Here is a 17,043-nt window from a genome sequence, read left to right as displayed (position 1 = left end):
GTAACAGGTGTTATCCAGGGACAGCAGGCAGATATTCTTTACGCATGGGTGACGTCACCGACGGAGCCCTCGGTACGGACCTTTTTACTAGAAAGTTCTAGTTGGCCGCACCGCGCGTGCGCGAGTGCCTTCCCGCCCGACGGAGGAGTGCGTGGTCCCCAGTTAGTATAAGCCAGCTAAGAAGCCAACCCGGGGAGGAGGGTGGGACGTAAGAATATCTGCCTGCTGTCCCTGGATAACACCTGTTACGGTAAGTAACTGTGCTTTATCCCAGGACAAGCAGGCAGCATATTCTTTACGCATGGGTGACCTCCAAGCTAACAAAGAGGGAGGAGGGATGGTTGGCCATTAGGAAAATAAATTCTGAAGTAGAGATTGGCCGAAGAGCCCATCCCGTCTGGAGAAAACATCCAGACAGTAGTGAGTAGTGAATGTGTGAACTGAGGACCAGGTGGCCGCTTTGCAGATTTCCTCAATGGGTGTGGAACGGAGGAAAGCAACAGAAGCGGCCATAGCTCTCACTCTGTGGGCCGTGACAGCACCGTCCAGTGACAGACCGGCCCGAGCATAACAGAACGCGATGCAAGCTGCAAGCCAGTTGGATAGCGTTCGTTTAGAGACCGGTCGACCCAAACGATTCGGGTCAAAGGTCAGGAAGAGCTGAGGGGACAAGCGGTGAGCCCTTGTACGATCAAGATAGTAAGCCAGGGCACGCTTGCAGTCAAGAGTGTGCAGTGCCTGTTCCCCGGGATGGGAATGGGGTTTCGGGAAGAAAACAGGCAACACTATGGATTGGTTAAGGTGAAAAGCCGAGACCACCTTGGGGAGGAACTTTGGATGGGTACGCAGAACCACCTTGTCATGATGAAAGATAGTGAACGGTGGATCAGCTACCAGTGCATGAAGCTCACTGACCCTCCTGGCAGAGGTGATGGCAATGAGGAAAAGCACCTTCCAGGTTAGAAATTTGAGCGAAGTTGTGGCAAGAGGCTCAAAAGGAGGTTTCATGAGGGCAGACAAAACCACATTCAGGTCCCAGACGACCGGAGGAGGTTGTAGAGGTGGTTTGATGTTGAAGAGACCCCTCATGAATCGGGAAACCAGAGGGTGAGCCGTGAGGGGTTTTCCCAGGACAGGTTCATGAAAAGCCGTGATGGCACTGAGATGGACTCTGATTGAGGTAGACTTGAGGCCTGCGTTGGACAGGGAGAGCAAGTAGTCCAGAACAGGTTCCACCGCTAAGGAGGTGGGATTGTGATGATGCCGGAGACACCAAGAGGAGAACCTGGTCCACTTCTGATGGTAGCATTGAAGGGTGGCTGGTTTCCTGGAGGCGTCTAAAACGAGACGAACAGGCTGAGACAGATTTCCTGGAGAGGTCAGCCCGAGAGAAACCAAGCTGTCAGGTGGAGTGAAGACAGATTGGGATGTAGTAGAGACTGATGCTGCTGTGTAAGTAGAGTAGGAAACACAGGTAGAGGAATGGGCTCCCTGGAGCTGAGTTGAAGCAGGAGGGAGAACCAGTGTTGACGAGGCCACCGGGGGGCTATGAGGATCATGGTGGCTCTGTCCCTGCGGAGTTTGAATAAAGTCCGCAACATCAGAGGTAGTGGAGGAAAGGCATAGAGGAATCGATCCGTCCAGTCGAGTATGAATGCATCTGGGGCCAGACGGCGAGGAGAGAAGAGTCTGGAGCAGAACTGGGGCAGCTGATGGTTGTGAGGAGCTGCGAATAAGTCCACTTGCGGAGTGCCCCAGCGAGCAAAGATGGAGTGGAGCGTGGGAGGATCTAAAGTCCACTCGTGAGGTTGAAGGATGCGGCTGAGATTGTCGGCCAGGGAGTTCTGTTCGCCCTGGATATAGACCGCCTTGAGGAAGAGACTGCGGGCCGTGGCCCAGGTCCAAATACGAAGAGCCTCCTGACAAAGGAGGCGAGATCCTGTGCCGCCCTGTTTGTTTATGTAGTACATGGCGACTTGGTTGTCCGTGCACAGGAGCAGAACCTGAGGACAAAGAAGGTGCTGGAAGGCCTTGAGAGCATAGAACATGGCTCGTAGTTCCAGAAAATTGATGTGATGTCGACGCTCCTGTGGGGTCCAAAGACCCTGGGTGCGTAGGTCTCCCAGGTGAGCTCCCCATGCATAAGGGGAGGCATCCGTGGTGATGATCATGAAATGTGGGGGCAGATGCAACAGAAGGCCCCTGGAAAGATTTGAGGAGTTCAACCACCATTGTAGAGATCGCTGAAGAGAGGATGTCACAGAGATGGGATGAGAAAGAAGATTCGAGGTCTGTGACCACTGGTCGGCCAGAGTCCATTGAGGTGTCCTGAGGTGGAGTCGTGCTAGGGGAAGCACATGCACCGTTGATGCCATGTGTCCCAGGAGGACCATCATCTGTCGAGCAGGGATGGTTTGATGAAGGAGCACCTGATGACAGAGGCGGAGCAGAGTCCGTCGACGATCGGAGGGGAGGAATGCCCTCATTAGTGTGGTATCGAGAACTGCTCCGATGAACTGAAGGCGCTGTGTGGGAAGCAGATGCGACTTGGGGTAGTTGATCTCGAACCCCAGTAGATGGAGAAGAGAGATGGTATGTTGAGTGGCTTGTAGCACAAGAGGAGACGTAGGAGCTTTCACTAACCAATCGTCCAAGTAGGGAAACACTTGGAGGTTGTGAGACCTGAGGAAGGCCGCCGCCACAATGAGGCATTTGGTGAACACCCTGGGTGATGAAGCGAGGCCAAAAGGTAGCACCTTGTACTGATAATGGCGATGGTGCACCTGGAATCGCAGGTAGCGACGTGAAGTTGGATTGATTGGTATGTGAGTGTAGGCCTCTTTGAGGTCCAGGGAACATAGCCAGTCGTTGTGAGAGAGATGAGGGTAAAGCGTGGCAAGGGAGAGCATTCTGAACTTCTCCTTGACTAGACACTTGTTGAGGTCCCTGAGATCGAGAATGGGACGAAGGTCTCCTGTCTTTTTGGGTACCAGGAAGTAGCGGGAGTAGAATCCCTGACCCCTTTGATCTGGAGGTACTTCTTCGATGGCATTGAGAAGGAGGAGGGATTGAACCTCCCTCAGGAGGAGGGGGGTTTGAGTTGAGAGAGAAGCAGACTCGACGGGAGGATTGTCTGGCGGAAGAGTCTGGAAGTTGAGGGAGTAGCCTTGGCGGATGATGTTGAGGACCCACTGGTCCGATGTGATGACCTCCCAACGGCTGAAGAAAATGTGGAGCCTGCCTCCGATTGGCTGAGGAAGAGGCAATGAGGGTGGAAGACTGGCTAAGCCCTGGAGAGAGGAGTCAAAAGGGCTGAGAAGGTTTGGCAGGAGGAAGAGGCTTGGCAGGTTGATTAGGCTGGGCACGAGCCTGGGTGTGTTGGTGCTGGCGGGCCCGCCTAGGTTGCTGTGCAGGTGGGTTGAGCGGTCTGGCAGAGAACCTGCGTTGATATGATGTCTGCGGTCTATAAGGACGAGCAGGAGGAGTCTTTTTCTTTGGTTTAATGAGAGTATCCCATCTGGTCTCATGGGCGGAGAGCTTCTGAGTGGTGGTATCCAGGGACTCTCCGAATAGTTCATCTCCCAGACATGGGGCGTTGGCTAGACGGTCCTGATGGTTGACGTCTAGATCAGAGACCCTGAGCCAGGCCAGGCGGCGCATAGCCACCGCGATGGCAGATGCACGGGAGGAGAGCTCAAAGGAGTCATAGACAGAGCGCACCATGAACTTCCTCAGTTGAAGCAGGCTGGAGATGTGCTGCTGGAAAAGAGGGACCTTGTGCTCCGGCATGTATTTTTGCATGGAGGAGAGTTGCATTACCAGATGTTTCAGGTAGAAGGAAAAATGGAAGGAGTAGTTGTTTGCCCTATTGGCAAGCATGGCATTTTGGTAGAGCCGTTTGCCAAATTTGTCCATAGTTTTTCCTTCTCTGCCAGGAGGGGTGGAGGCATACACACTGGTGCCCTGAGTCTTTTTCAAGGTGGATTCTACCAGGAGAGACTCGTGGGGCAGTTGGGGTTTATCAAAACCTGGGATTGGTATGACCCTATAGAGACTGTCCAATTTACGGGGGGCCCCAGGGACAGTTAGCGGGTTCTCCCAATTTTTATAAAAAGTTTCCCGTAGGATATCGTGAACAGGTAACTTTAGGAACTCCTTGGGAGGTTGATCGAAATCCAGAGCCTCCAGGAAAGCTTGTGACTTTTTGGAGTCAGATTCCAATGGCAAAGACAAAGCCCCTGACAACTCCCTGAGAAATTTAGAGAAGGAAGATTGGTCAGGTTTGGAAGTGGTCTCGGGAGCGGAAGGCTCTTCGTCCGACGACGATGCATCCTCCTCGGTACCGGGGGGGGATTCTTCCCATAGGTCCGGGTCTCTGACATCGGTGGTTGCGTGTCGAGAGACCGGAGTGGAAGGGTCGGCATGGTGAGTCTTAGACAAAGACTTGCCTGAGCGTACCGAGACATTTCCTGGCGATGTAGACCTGTGTCTGTCCCGATCCCGGGAAGAACGGTGCCGGTCCGGGTCTTGGGAAGACCGGTGCCGGTCCGGGTCATGGGAAGACCGGTGTCCTGCTCGGTCCCGAGGAGGATCCGTCGTCGTTAAGGCGACTGGCTCGGTATGGGAATGGAGATGCGGTGCCGAGAGAATGGGCATGGAGGAGTCCATAGGTACCAATGGAGTGGATACCGGTTGGACGGTGCGGGGCTCGGGCCGGTCTGGTACCGAGAGCAGCGGTGCCAAGATAGATGGTAAGAGCTGCTGAAGTTGCTGGTGGAGTTGCTCTTGCAACTTGTCCTGGAGGATGGCCGCAATGCGGTCATCCAGGGGAGGCACCGGAACCACTTTTTTCTTTTTTGGTTCCTTGGGTGCCGCTCTACACTCCGGCGATGAGGGTGCTGATGACGAGGCACTCACCGATATCGGAGTGGAGCGTTTCTTGGCCCGGCGTGGAGCCGAGAGGACTGGTGCCGTCCCCGAGGCGGGAGGGCGCTCAAGGGTGGAAGGCTTCTTAGCCGGCTTACCTGGCGCCGGAGGCGCCGACGTCGTCTCAGGCGGCGTCGAAGTGGTCGGTGTCGATTTCGACGGTGCCGCAGATGAAGATGTCGAATCCATAGACGGGCCGGTGCCGAAAAGTAAATTTTGTTGGATTTGACGATTCTTCAACGTGCGCTTTTTGAGAGTGGCACAGCGGGTGCAGGAGTCCGCCCGATGCTCTGGTCCCAGACACTGCAAACACCAATTGTGTGGGTCAGTGAGGGAGATCGGGCGTGCACACCGCTGGCACTTCTTAAAACCTGGCTGCGGGGGCATGAATGGAAACACGGCCTCCGCAAAATCAAACCCCGAGGCCTGGATCGTGGCAATAGGCCCCGCCGGGGTAGGAACGAAAAAATAAAACAAAAGAAAGATTTTTTTTTTTTTTTTTTGGAATTGGAAAGAAAAAAGTACCCGAAGGTGAAAAACCGAAAAAAATAACGCGAGCGGGAAGGCAAAAGGAGGATTTCAACTCTGTTGAAAAAACACACGTCTTCTTCGCTCCGCGGAAACGAAGAAACTGGGGACCACGCACTCCTCCGTCGGGCGGGAAGGCACTCGCGCACGCGCGGTGCGGCCAACTAGAACTTTCTAGTAAAAAGGTCCGTACCGAGGGCTCCGTCGGTGACGTCACCCATGCGTAAAGAATATGCTGCCTGCTTGTCCTGGGATAAAGTCTGTCATGGCTCTTCCAGTTGTTTGGGACCATTAGGATAGCTATTCCTGTCATGATCAAGAAAAGATGGTTTTTATATTTGTCCATTTTTTTTTAAATTTGGAATGTAATGTGAGCTTATTTTTAGATTGTTAGTGGAGAGGTGCGTCTTGCATTCATGAGATGAACATTACAATGAGGGTTGTGTCTCGCAATGTTTCAATTAGGTTGAGCCTATGGCTAATAGTGTTGTTGTAGACTACCCTGGGGCGATTATGGAGCCAAAAAGGCTCTTTGGCCTAGCCAGTCTGCTCATCTCTATACTCAGCTGCCCCTTTCGAGCCCAACTACTTGGGCCAAGCTCCCAGAGGGAGCACATTTGCAAACTACAAGGAGAGGGGTGGGGGGTGGAAAAGGGCACTAATTACAGGTAATTAAAATGCTGGGTCAGAATTAGGAGGGGTCACGATTCACTGCTGAAGCCAAAGACCTGGCATAATCATTTCTCTGGTCCTCAAAGAGGAATGCAAAAAAAAAACCTGAAGTGGTCCTGCCACGGTGCCGCAGGGGGCGCTGTGGGCACGGCGGCGCTCAAGGACGCCGCTCTTGACGCCGCGGGCAGCCCGGCACCCGATTGGCTGAGCTGGGCGCCTGCGCCGAGCTCTGCGCAGAGTCCAGGGAGGGAAGCCCGCCGGCTGTACGAGCGATCTTCGCCGCGCCGCGCCGCGTCTATGGGATGGAAGCGGGAGCCTCCGCAGCAGGTGAGGGGATGCGCGAAGGGGACGAGTGCACCCCGTGGAGCTAAGGCAGGGTTGGACAGGTTCCTGGAGGAAAAGTCCATAGGCTGCTATTGAGAAATGCCCTGGATCGGTAGCATGCAGTGGTGCATCTCTCTAGGATTCTGGAATTTTGCTATTGCTACGCCTTGGGTTTTGGCCAGGTACTAGAGACCTGGATTGGCCACCGTGAGAACGGTCTGACCCAGTATGGCTATTTTTACGTGAGCCAAGTATAGGACAATCAAGCCATTGTGGCATCACTGATGAGGTTGGCTCTGAGGCATTATGACATCACAATCTGATCTTTGGAATGCTGCTCTCATTGGGGTTTCAGAATCTTGCTATTCTTTGAGATGCTGGAATGTTGCTACTCCTTGGGTTTTGTCCAGGTACTAGTGACCTGGATTGGTCTCCATGAGAACAGGCTACTGGGCTAGATGGACCATTGGTCTGACCCAGTATGGCTATTCTTATGTTCTTATTTGAGCCAAGTATGGGACAATCAAGCCATTGTGACATCTCTGATGAGGTTGGCTCTGAGGCACTGTGGAATGACATCACAATCTCAGCCCTGGAATGTTGCTCTCATTGGGGTTCCAGAATCTTGATATTCTTTGAGATGCTGGAATGTTGCTACTCTCTGGGATTATAGAATCCTGTTACTTTCTGAGATTCTGGAATCTTGCTATTCTTTCAAATTCTGTATGGAATGTTGCTACTCTTTGGGTTTTGGCCAGGTACTAGGGACCTGGATTGGCCACCGTGAGAACAGGCTACTGGGCTTGATGGACCGTTGGTCTGACCCAGTAAGGCTATTCTTATGAGGAGTCTGTAGGGAGGAGGAAGAGAGGGGGCTGCTGCCATTGGGAAGAGGTGGTGAAGGGGTGGTGAGATGAGTTTGCAGGGAGGAAGGAGGGCATGTACAGAGTAGAGGATGAGGTGGGAATCCTGGAGTTCCTTAGGTGCCAGCGGGAAGAGCTGATGCATAGCAACAGCCAGAGAGGACAAGATCGTCAGGAAATAAGTTTTCAGCTGTTCCCTCTCTCGGCATTAATGGATCAGTCAGAATGCCAACATCTTCCATTATTCTGAGTCTCTTTCTTTGCAATTTAACCTCTTTTAAGTAACTGATCTATCAGTAGGAAAATGTTAAGTAAGGGCTTATTTAGAATTAGTTTTATAAAGCCTGTAAAACCTCATTCATCTTATTCCTAATAGGAAAAGTTTTTCTTTTTTTTTTGTTTCACCATTCTTGTAGACATCATTGAAACAACAGAGGCGTTGCTTTGTCATACAAGTTACTGTATTTTAGATTCCTCTTCAAAATTGCAAGAAACGTTTCTTTAAAATTATAGTCTTTCCCTAATCAAATAGGGATGAATATGTCCTCACTGTTCTTTAGGCCAGGTGGACTTCATTGATCGAATGGTATGTTAAAATGTATTTTAAGTTTAACTGAATGCCAAAGAGTAGCTGTGACATGTGAAGACCAGAGGTCTTTGCTTTGAGGTATGGTTAGGATTTGGCAAGACCCTTTGTGGGCTCAGCACTTCTGCTGATCAGAGATGCTTCTGGGAAGGCTGAGAAAATCTTTTCTCTGTGTTTATAGTATATGTTTAACATGCACAATGATAATATGGTTGTATGCTCTTGTTTTGAAACATTCATGCTCATAAATTGTTAGATGCTATAAGCTGTTTCCTACTGGGGCAGTTTTGGGGTGACTTCTCATCGCCAGTCTTTGTCATATATAGTGGCATTTCTAGTGATATCTTGTGAGGATAGAACTTTTCATTTTAAAGTCTGGCTGCTAAGGCCATAAGATGCTGCTTCTCTCCTTATTCTGTTTGAGTTGAACTCCATACTAATATCAGGTCAGTAAAATAATCAATGAGTTTAGATTTTTAAATTTATTATTTGCTCTTTTCAAAGGTGGGTTGCAGTCCAGTTTACACATTATTTTTCTGCCCAAGTTGGCATACAGTCTAATTTTTACATTACTGAAAATAAGTTTCCTAAATTTTTGCAGTAGAAATTGTTGGCCATATGGGTTTAAATGATGAGCATAAGCCTTGAAGTGAGATGTGCATGTCTTGATGCCTTCCACTGCTGGGCTATCCAAGGTCTTTGAAGTGAGTTGGAGCCCCCTTCTTGCTGATACATCACAAGTGGAATGATATGACTTAAACTGCTTGCCTCTGCTCCAAAACACATGAAGAAAAAACAGCCCAAGTATCTTTTCATTGGATTGACAAATTCACTTAAGTTTAGGAGCAGTTCAGATCCTGGAAGATGCAGCTGATAACCTTTTGCAAACATTGAACCGAACAGGATATTGAAAACATTGGAATGTGATGGATACAATTCATTGCTATGTGGCAGATAATTCATTTTCTTTTGGGAGCTTGGTCAGCCCAGTGAACAAAGAATTGAATTCAAGGTTTTGAATGTAACTGTAATGAAACATCAGTTAATTTGGAATTTAACGCTGATAAATCCTCTCTTGGGGCTAAGTTGTTATGAAATGTAGGCTGCTGGCATGTCGAGCTCAACTGCATTGCAGCCCCAAGAGTAACAGGAAGCAAATACAAGTCAGGGAGTTACAGTTTATTGGGAATTGATATTCTGCCCATCAACTACATCAGCAGTTTACAATAATAAAAAAAAGTTACAAAACATACGAGAAGAAGAAAAAGCAAATGATACAATAGGAAACACTAGTTTTATTGTTTTTGTATCGGTCCAGTTGATGGTGGTGTGTCTGCACTGGGGGTTGTACAAAGAAAAACTATCATACCCTTCTTAAATTTAGTCAGGTGTCTGAAAGTTTTAGATTTTTTTGATTGGATTATTTGCCTTTCCAAGGAAACTGCTTTGATTACATACAATAGGCATTTTCCTGCATCACAGGGCTCATAGTCTAAGGCCGTTAGGGGTTTTTTAAATCGCCGGGCGCTATGCTAAAAGCTCTGACATGCAAAGAATTTCTATAAGTGTTGGAGCTTTTACCGCAGCTGCTGGTGATAAAAAAAAACCCAACAACCCGAACATGGCTTGATAAAAGGGAGCCTAAGTTTGTACCACAGGCAGTAAAGGGTGAAATGATTTAAGCTGAGGTCATAAGGAGGAGAAGCAGGATTTGAACCCAGGTTTCCCAGTTTGCTGCCAAACCCACTAGGCTGCTCCTCTGGTATGTCTGATTCTGGTGGTAATGTGTCTGTGGAACATGACTTTGCCTCGAGAAGTATTCTGTTGCCTGTCTTATTTGTAGAACAGCAACAGGGATTATTTCATCTCGAAGCACTTGCAAGAAAGTTAAAGGCTGCATTTTTTTTTTCTGAGTTACTATTTGCAGGCTGAAATCTTAGAAAAATGTAAAAAAAAACAATGCAATGCAGAAGGAGCATTCTGTTGCACAATTCCTCAAAGTTGAAAACTTGATTAATGGGCAAAGGTAAACTTTTAAACCTCTTGTTCTGAGAGATATGCATTTGATAAAAGACAGCTGTTCGGTCTAAATTTAAAGAAAGGGGTTTGCCTGCTTGTATACCCAGGGAAAGGGCTTTTTATCACAATTTCATTCCTTCTTGTATTAACCTTTGAGAAAATCTGGTTCTTTGTAGATTCTGGTACTGTTTATTGGCTGAATATAAGAATGATCCAGTTAGGATGCTGTATACAGGCTTTCATGACCAACTGCATATCTTTACTACAAGAGGTCAATGGAAATGTTTTCCGGACACAACCGGTAATGCTGGTGGCAAGCAAAATGCAGGTTTAGATTCTGAAAATGAATGAGACTTGGGCCGTGAGGCTCCCACCCTCAGAATGCTTTTCCAATTCTGCTCTTTTGCATCCTTTTTGGGCTGTGACTCTTATTTATTGGAGCGATATGGTTTTTTTTTTTGTCGATTTGTATTTATAGACCACTGTTCGGTACAACATCGTAGCTTTTTACATAATGTAAAACAGAAGGAAAGGAACTCCATCAGCAAAAGAAAAGTAAGACTATAAAAATTCAAAATAAGCAATAAGAAAAAAAAAGGTAAATACAGGTTAAAATGGGTAACATAAAAATATAAAGGCCGCAACTGCAAATCTCTCCCTCAGTGTTCACACCAATATAATATTAATTCTCCTTTTGACAGAAAAAATTCGACCTAAGAAAATGCTAATTCAAAAAGATAGATTTTTAACAAATTTCTGAATTTAATATAAGAAAGTTCACTGAGGGCTCCTTTTACTACAATGCCGCACACGCGAAATGCTAACGCCTCCATAGAGCTTGCGTTAGTATTTTTCATTTAGCATACCTTAGTAAAAGGAGCCCTAAGTAGTTCTATTGGCAAAGAATTCTATAAATAGGGTACAGAAGCCAAAAAAGCAGAATTACATGTAGAGGTTAATCTCACTAGGTGGACGGAAGCCAAGGCCAATTGATGACTATTAGAAGAGCGCAAATTTCTAACTTCTACATGATTAAGTTAACTTAATCATGTATTTTTAATGAGAATAACTAATGGGCAGACTGGATGGAGTGTCATTTACTATGCTACTGTGTTCTGGTTGCCCAGTCCGTAATGCTTTGAAAGCTAAAGTCAAAGCTTTATGCACCAGTCAAAATTTTATCGGGAGCCAATGAGAATCTTTCAAAAGCAGAGTGATGTGGTCATATCTATGGGCATTGGTTAACATCCTAGTGGCAGTATTTGTACAGTCTGTAATTTTTTTGAGAGCTAGTTTTGGAAGACCCGTATAAATGATGTTGCAATTAATACAATTTTGAGATAAGCAATGTGTGAATCAAAGATTCACAACTAGTTTTATCTATAGAAGGATGTAATCCAAGATGCCTGCTGTGGTACACAAGCTTTCCAGATCACATAGGTCCCCCTTCACATGTCCCTCTCCTGCTAGGCTGTGTATAGAGGGGTTATGGGGTTTCTTTCTCTTTTTTCATTCCACTTCTGTCTCAAAATGCCCCAGGCACAACAGCTTTCCTTTGTGAAAAAGTCTGTGCTTTCCTGCACCGGCCTGTTGAATTTATAATGGCAGCTGGATTTTACACTGCTCACTGAATACATTGTACTCCACCAAACCATGGGCCTCTCCAGCCCTTCTGCCCAGCTGGTCACATTTGCATAACAAAGTAAGAGTTTATGGAGCTTTGCCATGGAGAGCAGAGGTATGTGGGTCCCCGGTTTCCAGGCAGTGAAAAATCCCCCTTTGTTGCTGCCTTCTTGCACCCTCACTGACACTGAACTTCCAGTGTCATGGTAAGGAAGGGCATATGGCAGTCTCCAGCATCAGTCAGAGCTGTGGTTCAAACAAATCCTCTTGCCAAGCGAATGGTTTTGACTTCTTACAAAAAAAATAAATAAAAACCTTGAGTGGCCTTCTGCCCACCTTCTTCCCTTCTCCGTTGAATCTCAAGAAAAGCTGGTGAGGTGGTCAAGCTTTAGAGCAGGGGTGTCCAAACTTTTGGCTTCCCTGGGCCGCATTGGCTGAAAAAAAAATGTTTCTGGGGCCGCGCAAACGCTGCAGCAAGACAGAGGCGGGAGCCGGCAAGACGGTAAACACCCAGGGGCAGCAGAGGAAAGCACTGTATTGCCCTCGACCGGGGCCGCAGGTTGGACACCCCTGCTTTCGAGAGTCATGGAAGTTTCCACAGCTGGAGATCTCCGCAGCACATGGCCTATTACATCTTTTTGTACTGATTCTTATCAAAACTGTCACTGGGACCAGTATGGCTATCAGAGCTATATATTTCCTTGTAGTGAGACTTTATGTGTACTCGGGTCTTGCATAATGTAGAACTTATTGATAATTGTAACAAACTTCACCTAACCCCCCCCCCCCATAGGAATAGAATGGGCGGCTCGGCATTTACGGCTCCTTTTACGAAGGTGTGCTAGCGTTTTTAATTTTTAGCCGAAAAACTACCGCCTGCTCAAGAGGTAGCGGCTAGTGCGCGCTATTCTGCGCGTTAAAGCCCTAACGTGCCTTCATAAAAGGAGCCCTTCATTTGTACTGCTTAGCAGCGTGGCTTTGAAAAAGGGGGGGGGGGTTAATGTAATGTTTAAGTTCTGAAAGATATTCTGGGCACTAACCTTTTTACAAAACCGTAGCGTGTTTTTTTAGCGCTGGCTGTGGTGATAACAGCTCTGATGCTCATGGAATTCCTATGAACGTCGGAGCTGTTACCGCTGTGACTGACGCTAAAAACCACGCTATGGTTTTGTAAAAGGGGGGGGAAGTTAAGTGAAGTTTGTTGCTTTGAATACAGTTACCATTTGGAGAGAGAGGCGCAGTGGTTAAAGCTACAGCCTCAGCACACTTAGGTTGTGGGTTCAAATCTTACACTGCTCCTTGTGACCCTGGGCAAGTCACTTAATCCCCCCATTGCCCCAGGTACATTAGATAGATTGTGAGCCCACCAGGACAGACAAGGGAAAAATACTTGAAGTACCTGAATAAATTCATGTAAACCATTCTGAAATCCCCTGGGAGAATGGTATGGATTAGAAAACTGAATATATAAATAGAGTGAAAAGTCTCAGCCTCTGATAACCAGAGCTGGTACTATGACATCCTAATGCCTCATTCCACCAATAAGAGCCAACCTCATCAGTGGTGTCAGAGTGGCTTCATTGTCCTATATTTGGCTCACTTTTGCTACATTTTGATTTCTAGAGTGGTGCAGTGGTTAAAGCTACAGCCTCAGCACCCTGGGGTTGTGAGTTCAAATCCACGCTGTTCCTTGTGACCCTGGGCAAGTCACTTAAGCCCCTCATTACCCCAGGTACATTAGAAAGATTGTGCACCCACTGGGACAGTCAGGAAAAATGCTTCAGTATCTGAATAAATGCAGGTAAACCGTTCTGAGCTCCCTTGGGAGAATGGTATAGAAAATGAAATAAATAATGTGAAGAGTTTCAGCCTCTGATAACCAGAGCTGCTATTGTGATGTCATAATGCTTCATTCCACCAATAAGAGTCAAATTCATCAGTGATGTCACAGTGGCATGATTGTCCTATACTTGGCTCACTTTCACTGTTTTGATTTCTAGAGTGGTGCAGTGGTTAAAGCTACAGCCTCAACACCCTGAGGTTGTGGGTTCAAATCCCTCACTGCTCCTTGAGACCCTGGGCAAGTCACTTAATCCCCCCAATGCCCCAGGTACGTTAGATAGATTGTGAGCTCTCCGGGACAGACAGGGAATAAACTAATGTAAACCTTTTTGAGCTCTCCTGAGAGAACGGTATAGAAAATGGAATGAATAACTAAATAAATGTTTCACTCCTCATATTAAGAGTTATTGTAACTTATCAACTGTGCCATTTTTTTTCTCTCGTAACATTCAAGCTTCAGCTCCTTCTACGTAGGGCAAAGATGAATGAATTTTCTGAGCACAGGTGCCCACAGAATGGGCTTCATACATAGAGCGAATGCTTACAGGTGCTTTGTGTATTTGAGAAACAAGCTGGAATGTTGAAATGGATTCTGGCAAGGCACCTCTTAGAGCAGTGCACCTCTAAATGACATTACCATTTAAAAGAGAGATGGAGACAGAGTCACGGGATGTTTCTTCTGGGTTTTCTAATGATTTTTTCCCTTTGCCTCTGTCTTGTGTGTTTTATGCTGTGCAGAGTGTAAGATACACGTTTACATAGAATTGATAGCTCTAAGTCTAATAGATGCTGGCATTGTCATCTTGAAGCAGGGACATTAGATCATCTTTTATTCTATTGTCCATTCATATTAACATTTTGGAAATCAATTTGGCCCCAAATCAATAGGATGTTAGAAAATCCTGTAGCCTTGACATACGATACAATTCTATTTGGTACTGCAATGAGATCTCAAAGTCAAATTTTATCAAATAACAACAAACTTTTATTTATAATGACTGGAATAGCAGTACAACAAATTACACACAACTGGAAAAATTGTGACAGATTGAACTATAATTTTTGGTGGAACTCAGTTTGCCATATATATAAAATGGAACATACATTTGCAACACAAAAAGGATATATGGATAAATTCAAAAAGATTTGGGGACCATTAACAAAATATTGTAATAATTGAATTTCATTTTCCCATAATAAGAAAATAGTTAAAGAAGAAAGGGAGGGAGGGGATATGGGAGGGGGATTTATACTCTTTATTATAAATTATAAATAAAATATTATTAATAGATGATATTCTTACATGAAAACAATGTAATAAAGGGAGGGGAAAAAGGTTAATAATTTAAAAAATAATTGATAAAATCATTACAATATATATGTTGTATAATTTTATAAGAAAAATAATTACAGTTATATGATATATAAAATCATAAGAAATATAAGATAAGAAATGTTATGTATAAAATACATTATAGAAATATCAAGTGTATTATTAAGATAATTGTATGAAAATTTATGACACTTGTTGTTAAATGAAAAAAATCAATAAAAAACTTAAACTAAAAAAGATCCATGTGGCACGCAGCACTGCACAAAAGATGCAGAGATTCAGAGGTTTGTGTGTGGAGGGAGGCTGCGTAATTGGAGCCGAGAACCAGGTTCTGTTCTGTGTTTCTGCTTTGTGGCTTAGGGCATAACATTCACAGTATTTTTTGTTCTGTTTTCACATGTCAAGGTAGCAGTAAGGGTGAGAATCTGAGCCTGAGGAGTACATTGGCAGCAGGGAGGTCTGCGTGCTTGTCACTTCCCTGACTTTTGCTTGTTCTCTCTCCTGCCCCAGCCACCAGCACTTACCTGCCACCCCTGCAGCAGGTTTTCCAGGCCCCCCGTCGGCCCGGGATAGGAACTGTTGGAAAACCCATCAAACTCCTTGCAAACTACTTCCAAGTAGAAATTCCCAAAGTTGATGTATACCATTATGAAGTGGACATCAAGCCAGACAAGTGTCCACGAAGAGTCAACAGGTAAGGTGAGAATTGGTGTGTATGGCTTGTAAAACTCTAGAGGATGAGGCAAAAAATTGCGACCAGAAATTTGACTTAACAGTATTACTATTAAACCACGTTGAATTCTCGTAAGCTGGCGTTTAGCGTTACTACCTAGCAATTTTTGCACGTTAAAAATGTTTGAGCTAAAACAGTAGAAGAAACGACCCCAGATTCCAGCAAAATTTCTTCACAGTGCAGAGCTTCTGGTTCTTGGGAAGATAATGCAGCCACTGTCGCCTTTGCTCAAAACCTTTTGCACGCACTGTTTGGATTCTCATTTTGGCCGCTATTGACACCTTGCTGTTCCAATCTGAAATGCTTTTAAAGAAATTATCTGTAAATTGTCATATTATGAAATCCAAATTATTGTTGACAAAAGTCTACGTCTCTACGACATCGTTCTCTTTAAGCTGATTTTACAAGGCAAACATTTTTGAATGTGGAAAAATCGCTGGATGGTCACACTAAAAAGTCTGTAACTTTACCGTGTTTAAAGATAATCTCATTCCACTTGGCACATATACGTAAATGGTAACATCAAATAGAGCTGTACAATTTCACTTTGAAATTCCAAGTAGTTGCTAAGAAAACAGCAAAAAAACATCTAGGGGGGTTACCTTTTTGCCTCACCCTGAACATAGGGGGCCTGATTCTCGAAATGCACGTCCTGATTGCAGGCAGTGGTAGGCTGCCGATCGGGATGCACTTTTTTTTTTTTTTTTAAAGTGTCCGAGGCAGCATGCCTACGTTGTAGGCCTCTGTAGCACATCTACGGAAACGTGTACCTAAGGTTAAGTGCGCCCAAGGCGAGGCGAGGGCTTGGTTTCGCCTGGAAGTGTCATTGGACGGGCTTAAGCGTCACTGAAAATGCAAGACAGGCACCTTGAATGTAAGTCATCAAAATGCTGGCCTACATTTAAGGCGTGTCTCCAGGAGTGTAGAGATGATTCTGAATAGGACGCCGATGTGTGATTGATGCGCAGTCGGTGGCTGCTTCTTAGGCAGCTGCCGTTATCGGCATGCTAAAATTGAATCAGGCCCATACCAGAATGCTCTTTCGGTTGGGATTTATCGTGACTCTGTGACCATTTGAATTTGTGTCGCCCAGCCCTGTTCAGTGTTACCTTTGTACCTGAACTTGCGGTCGATTGAAAAGATTTTTCAGTGCATGATCTCATGCTCTGTGCAAGCTTTCGGGTAACACTCGTGGACAGGAAGTGAACTGCAAACCCCTGCATTGTTGACCTCTTTAGAAAATGACATGTCCCTTTTTTAAAAAAATACTGGTTTCTCTCTCCTCGTAAACAATAAACCTAAAATGCCTCTCTTCTCCCAGAGGCGTGGAGGGCTGGGGGCTCTTTCTATTGGTATTTTTAAGCTGTTCTCTGAACTCCTTCCTCCGTACTGATCTGCTCAGCTCAGGGATGTCACTTTTATTCTTTGAAAACCAAAAAAACTCTGGAGTGACGATGTTCCCAAATGGACTTTATTTGAAAGTGTCAAAGTTCCAAAGGTACACTGAAATCATCTACATAAAATAATTCCATCCACATAAAAGTAAATCATCCACATAAGAGCCTTAAAGGACCTAGTCCGCTAGGGATACAGG

At 45.8% G+C, this 17,043-nt stretch overlaps 1 protein-coding gene across 1 annotated transcript in view; it reads left to right on the top strand.

Annotated features, from left to right (window-relative positions):
- Nucleotides 1-6,373: 6,373 nt before the first annotated feature.
- LOC117365281 (protein argonaute-1) overlaps nucleotides 6,374-17,043 on the top strand; it is a 55,052-nt gene continuing 44,382 nt past the window's right edge. Inside the window, exons 1-2 of the mRNA XM_033955504.1 lie at nucleotides 6,374-6,453; nucleotides 15,227-15,410. Coding sequence (XP_033811395.1) covers nucleotides 6,429-6,453; nucleotides 15,227-15,410 — 209 coding nt within the window. The 5' untranslated portion in view covers nucleotides 6,374-6,428. The remainder of the gene's footprint in view (nucleotides 6,454-15,226; nucleotides 15,411-17,043) is intronic.

Source organism: Geotrypetes seraphini, chromosome 8 (assembly GCF_902459505.1).
Source record: "Geotrypetes seraphini chromosome 8, aGeoSer1.1, whole genome shotgun sequence".
NCBI lineage: Eukaryota > Metazoa > Chordata > Amphibia > Gymnophiona > Dermophiidae > Geotrypetes > Geotrypetes seraphini.
Note: the sequence above shows the minus strand (reverse complement) of the source record. Positions and strands in the feature narration are given on the sequence as shown.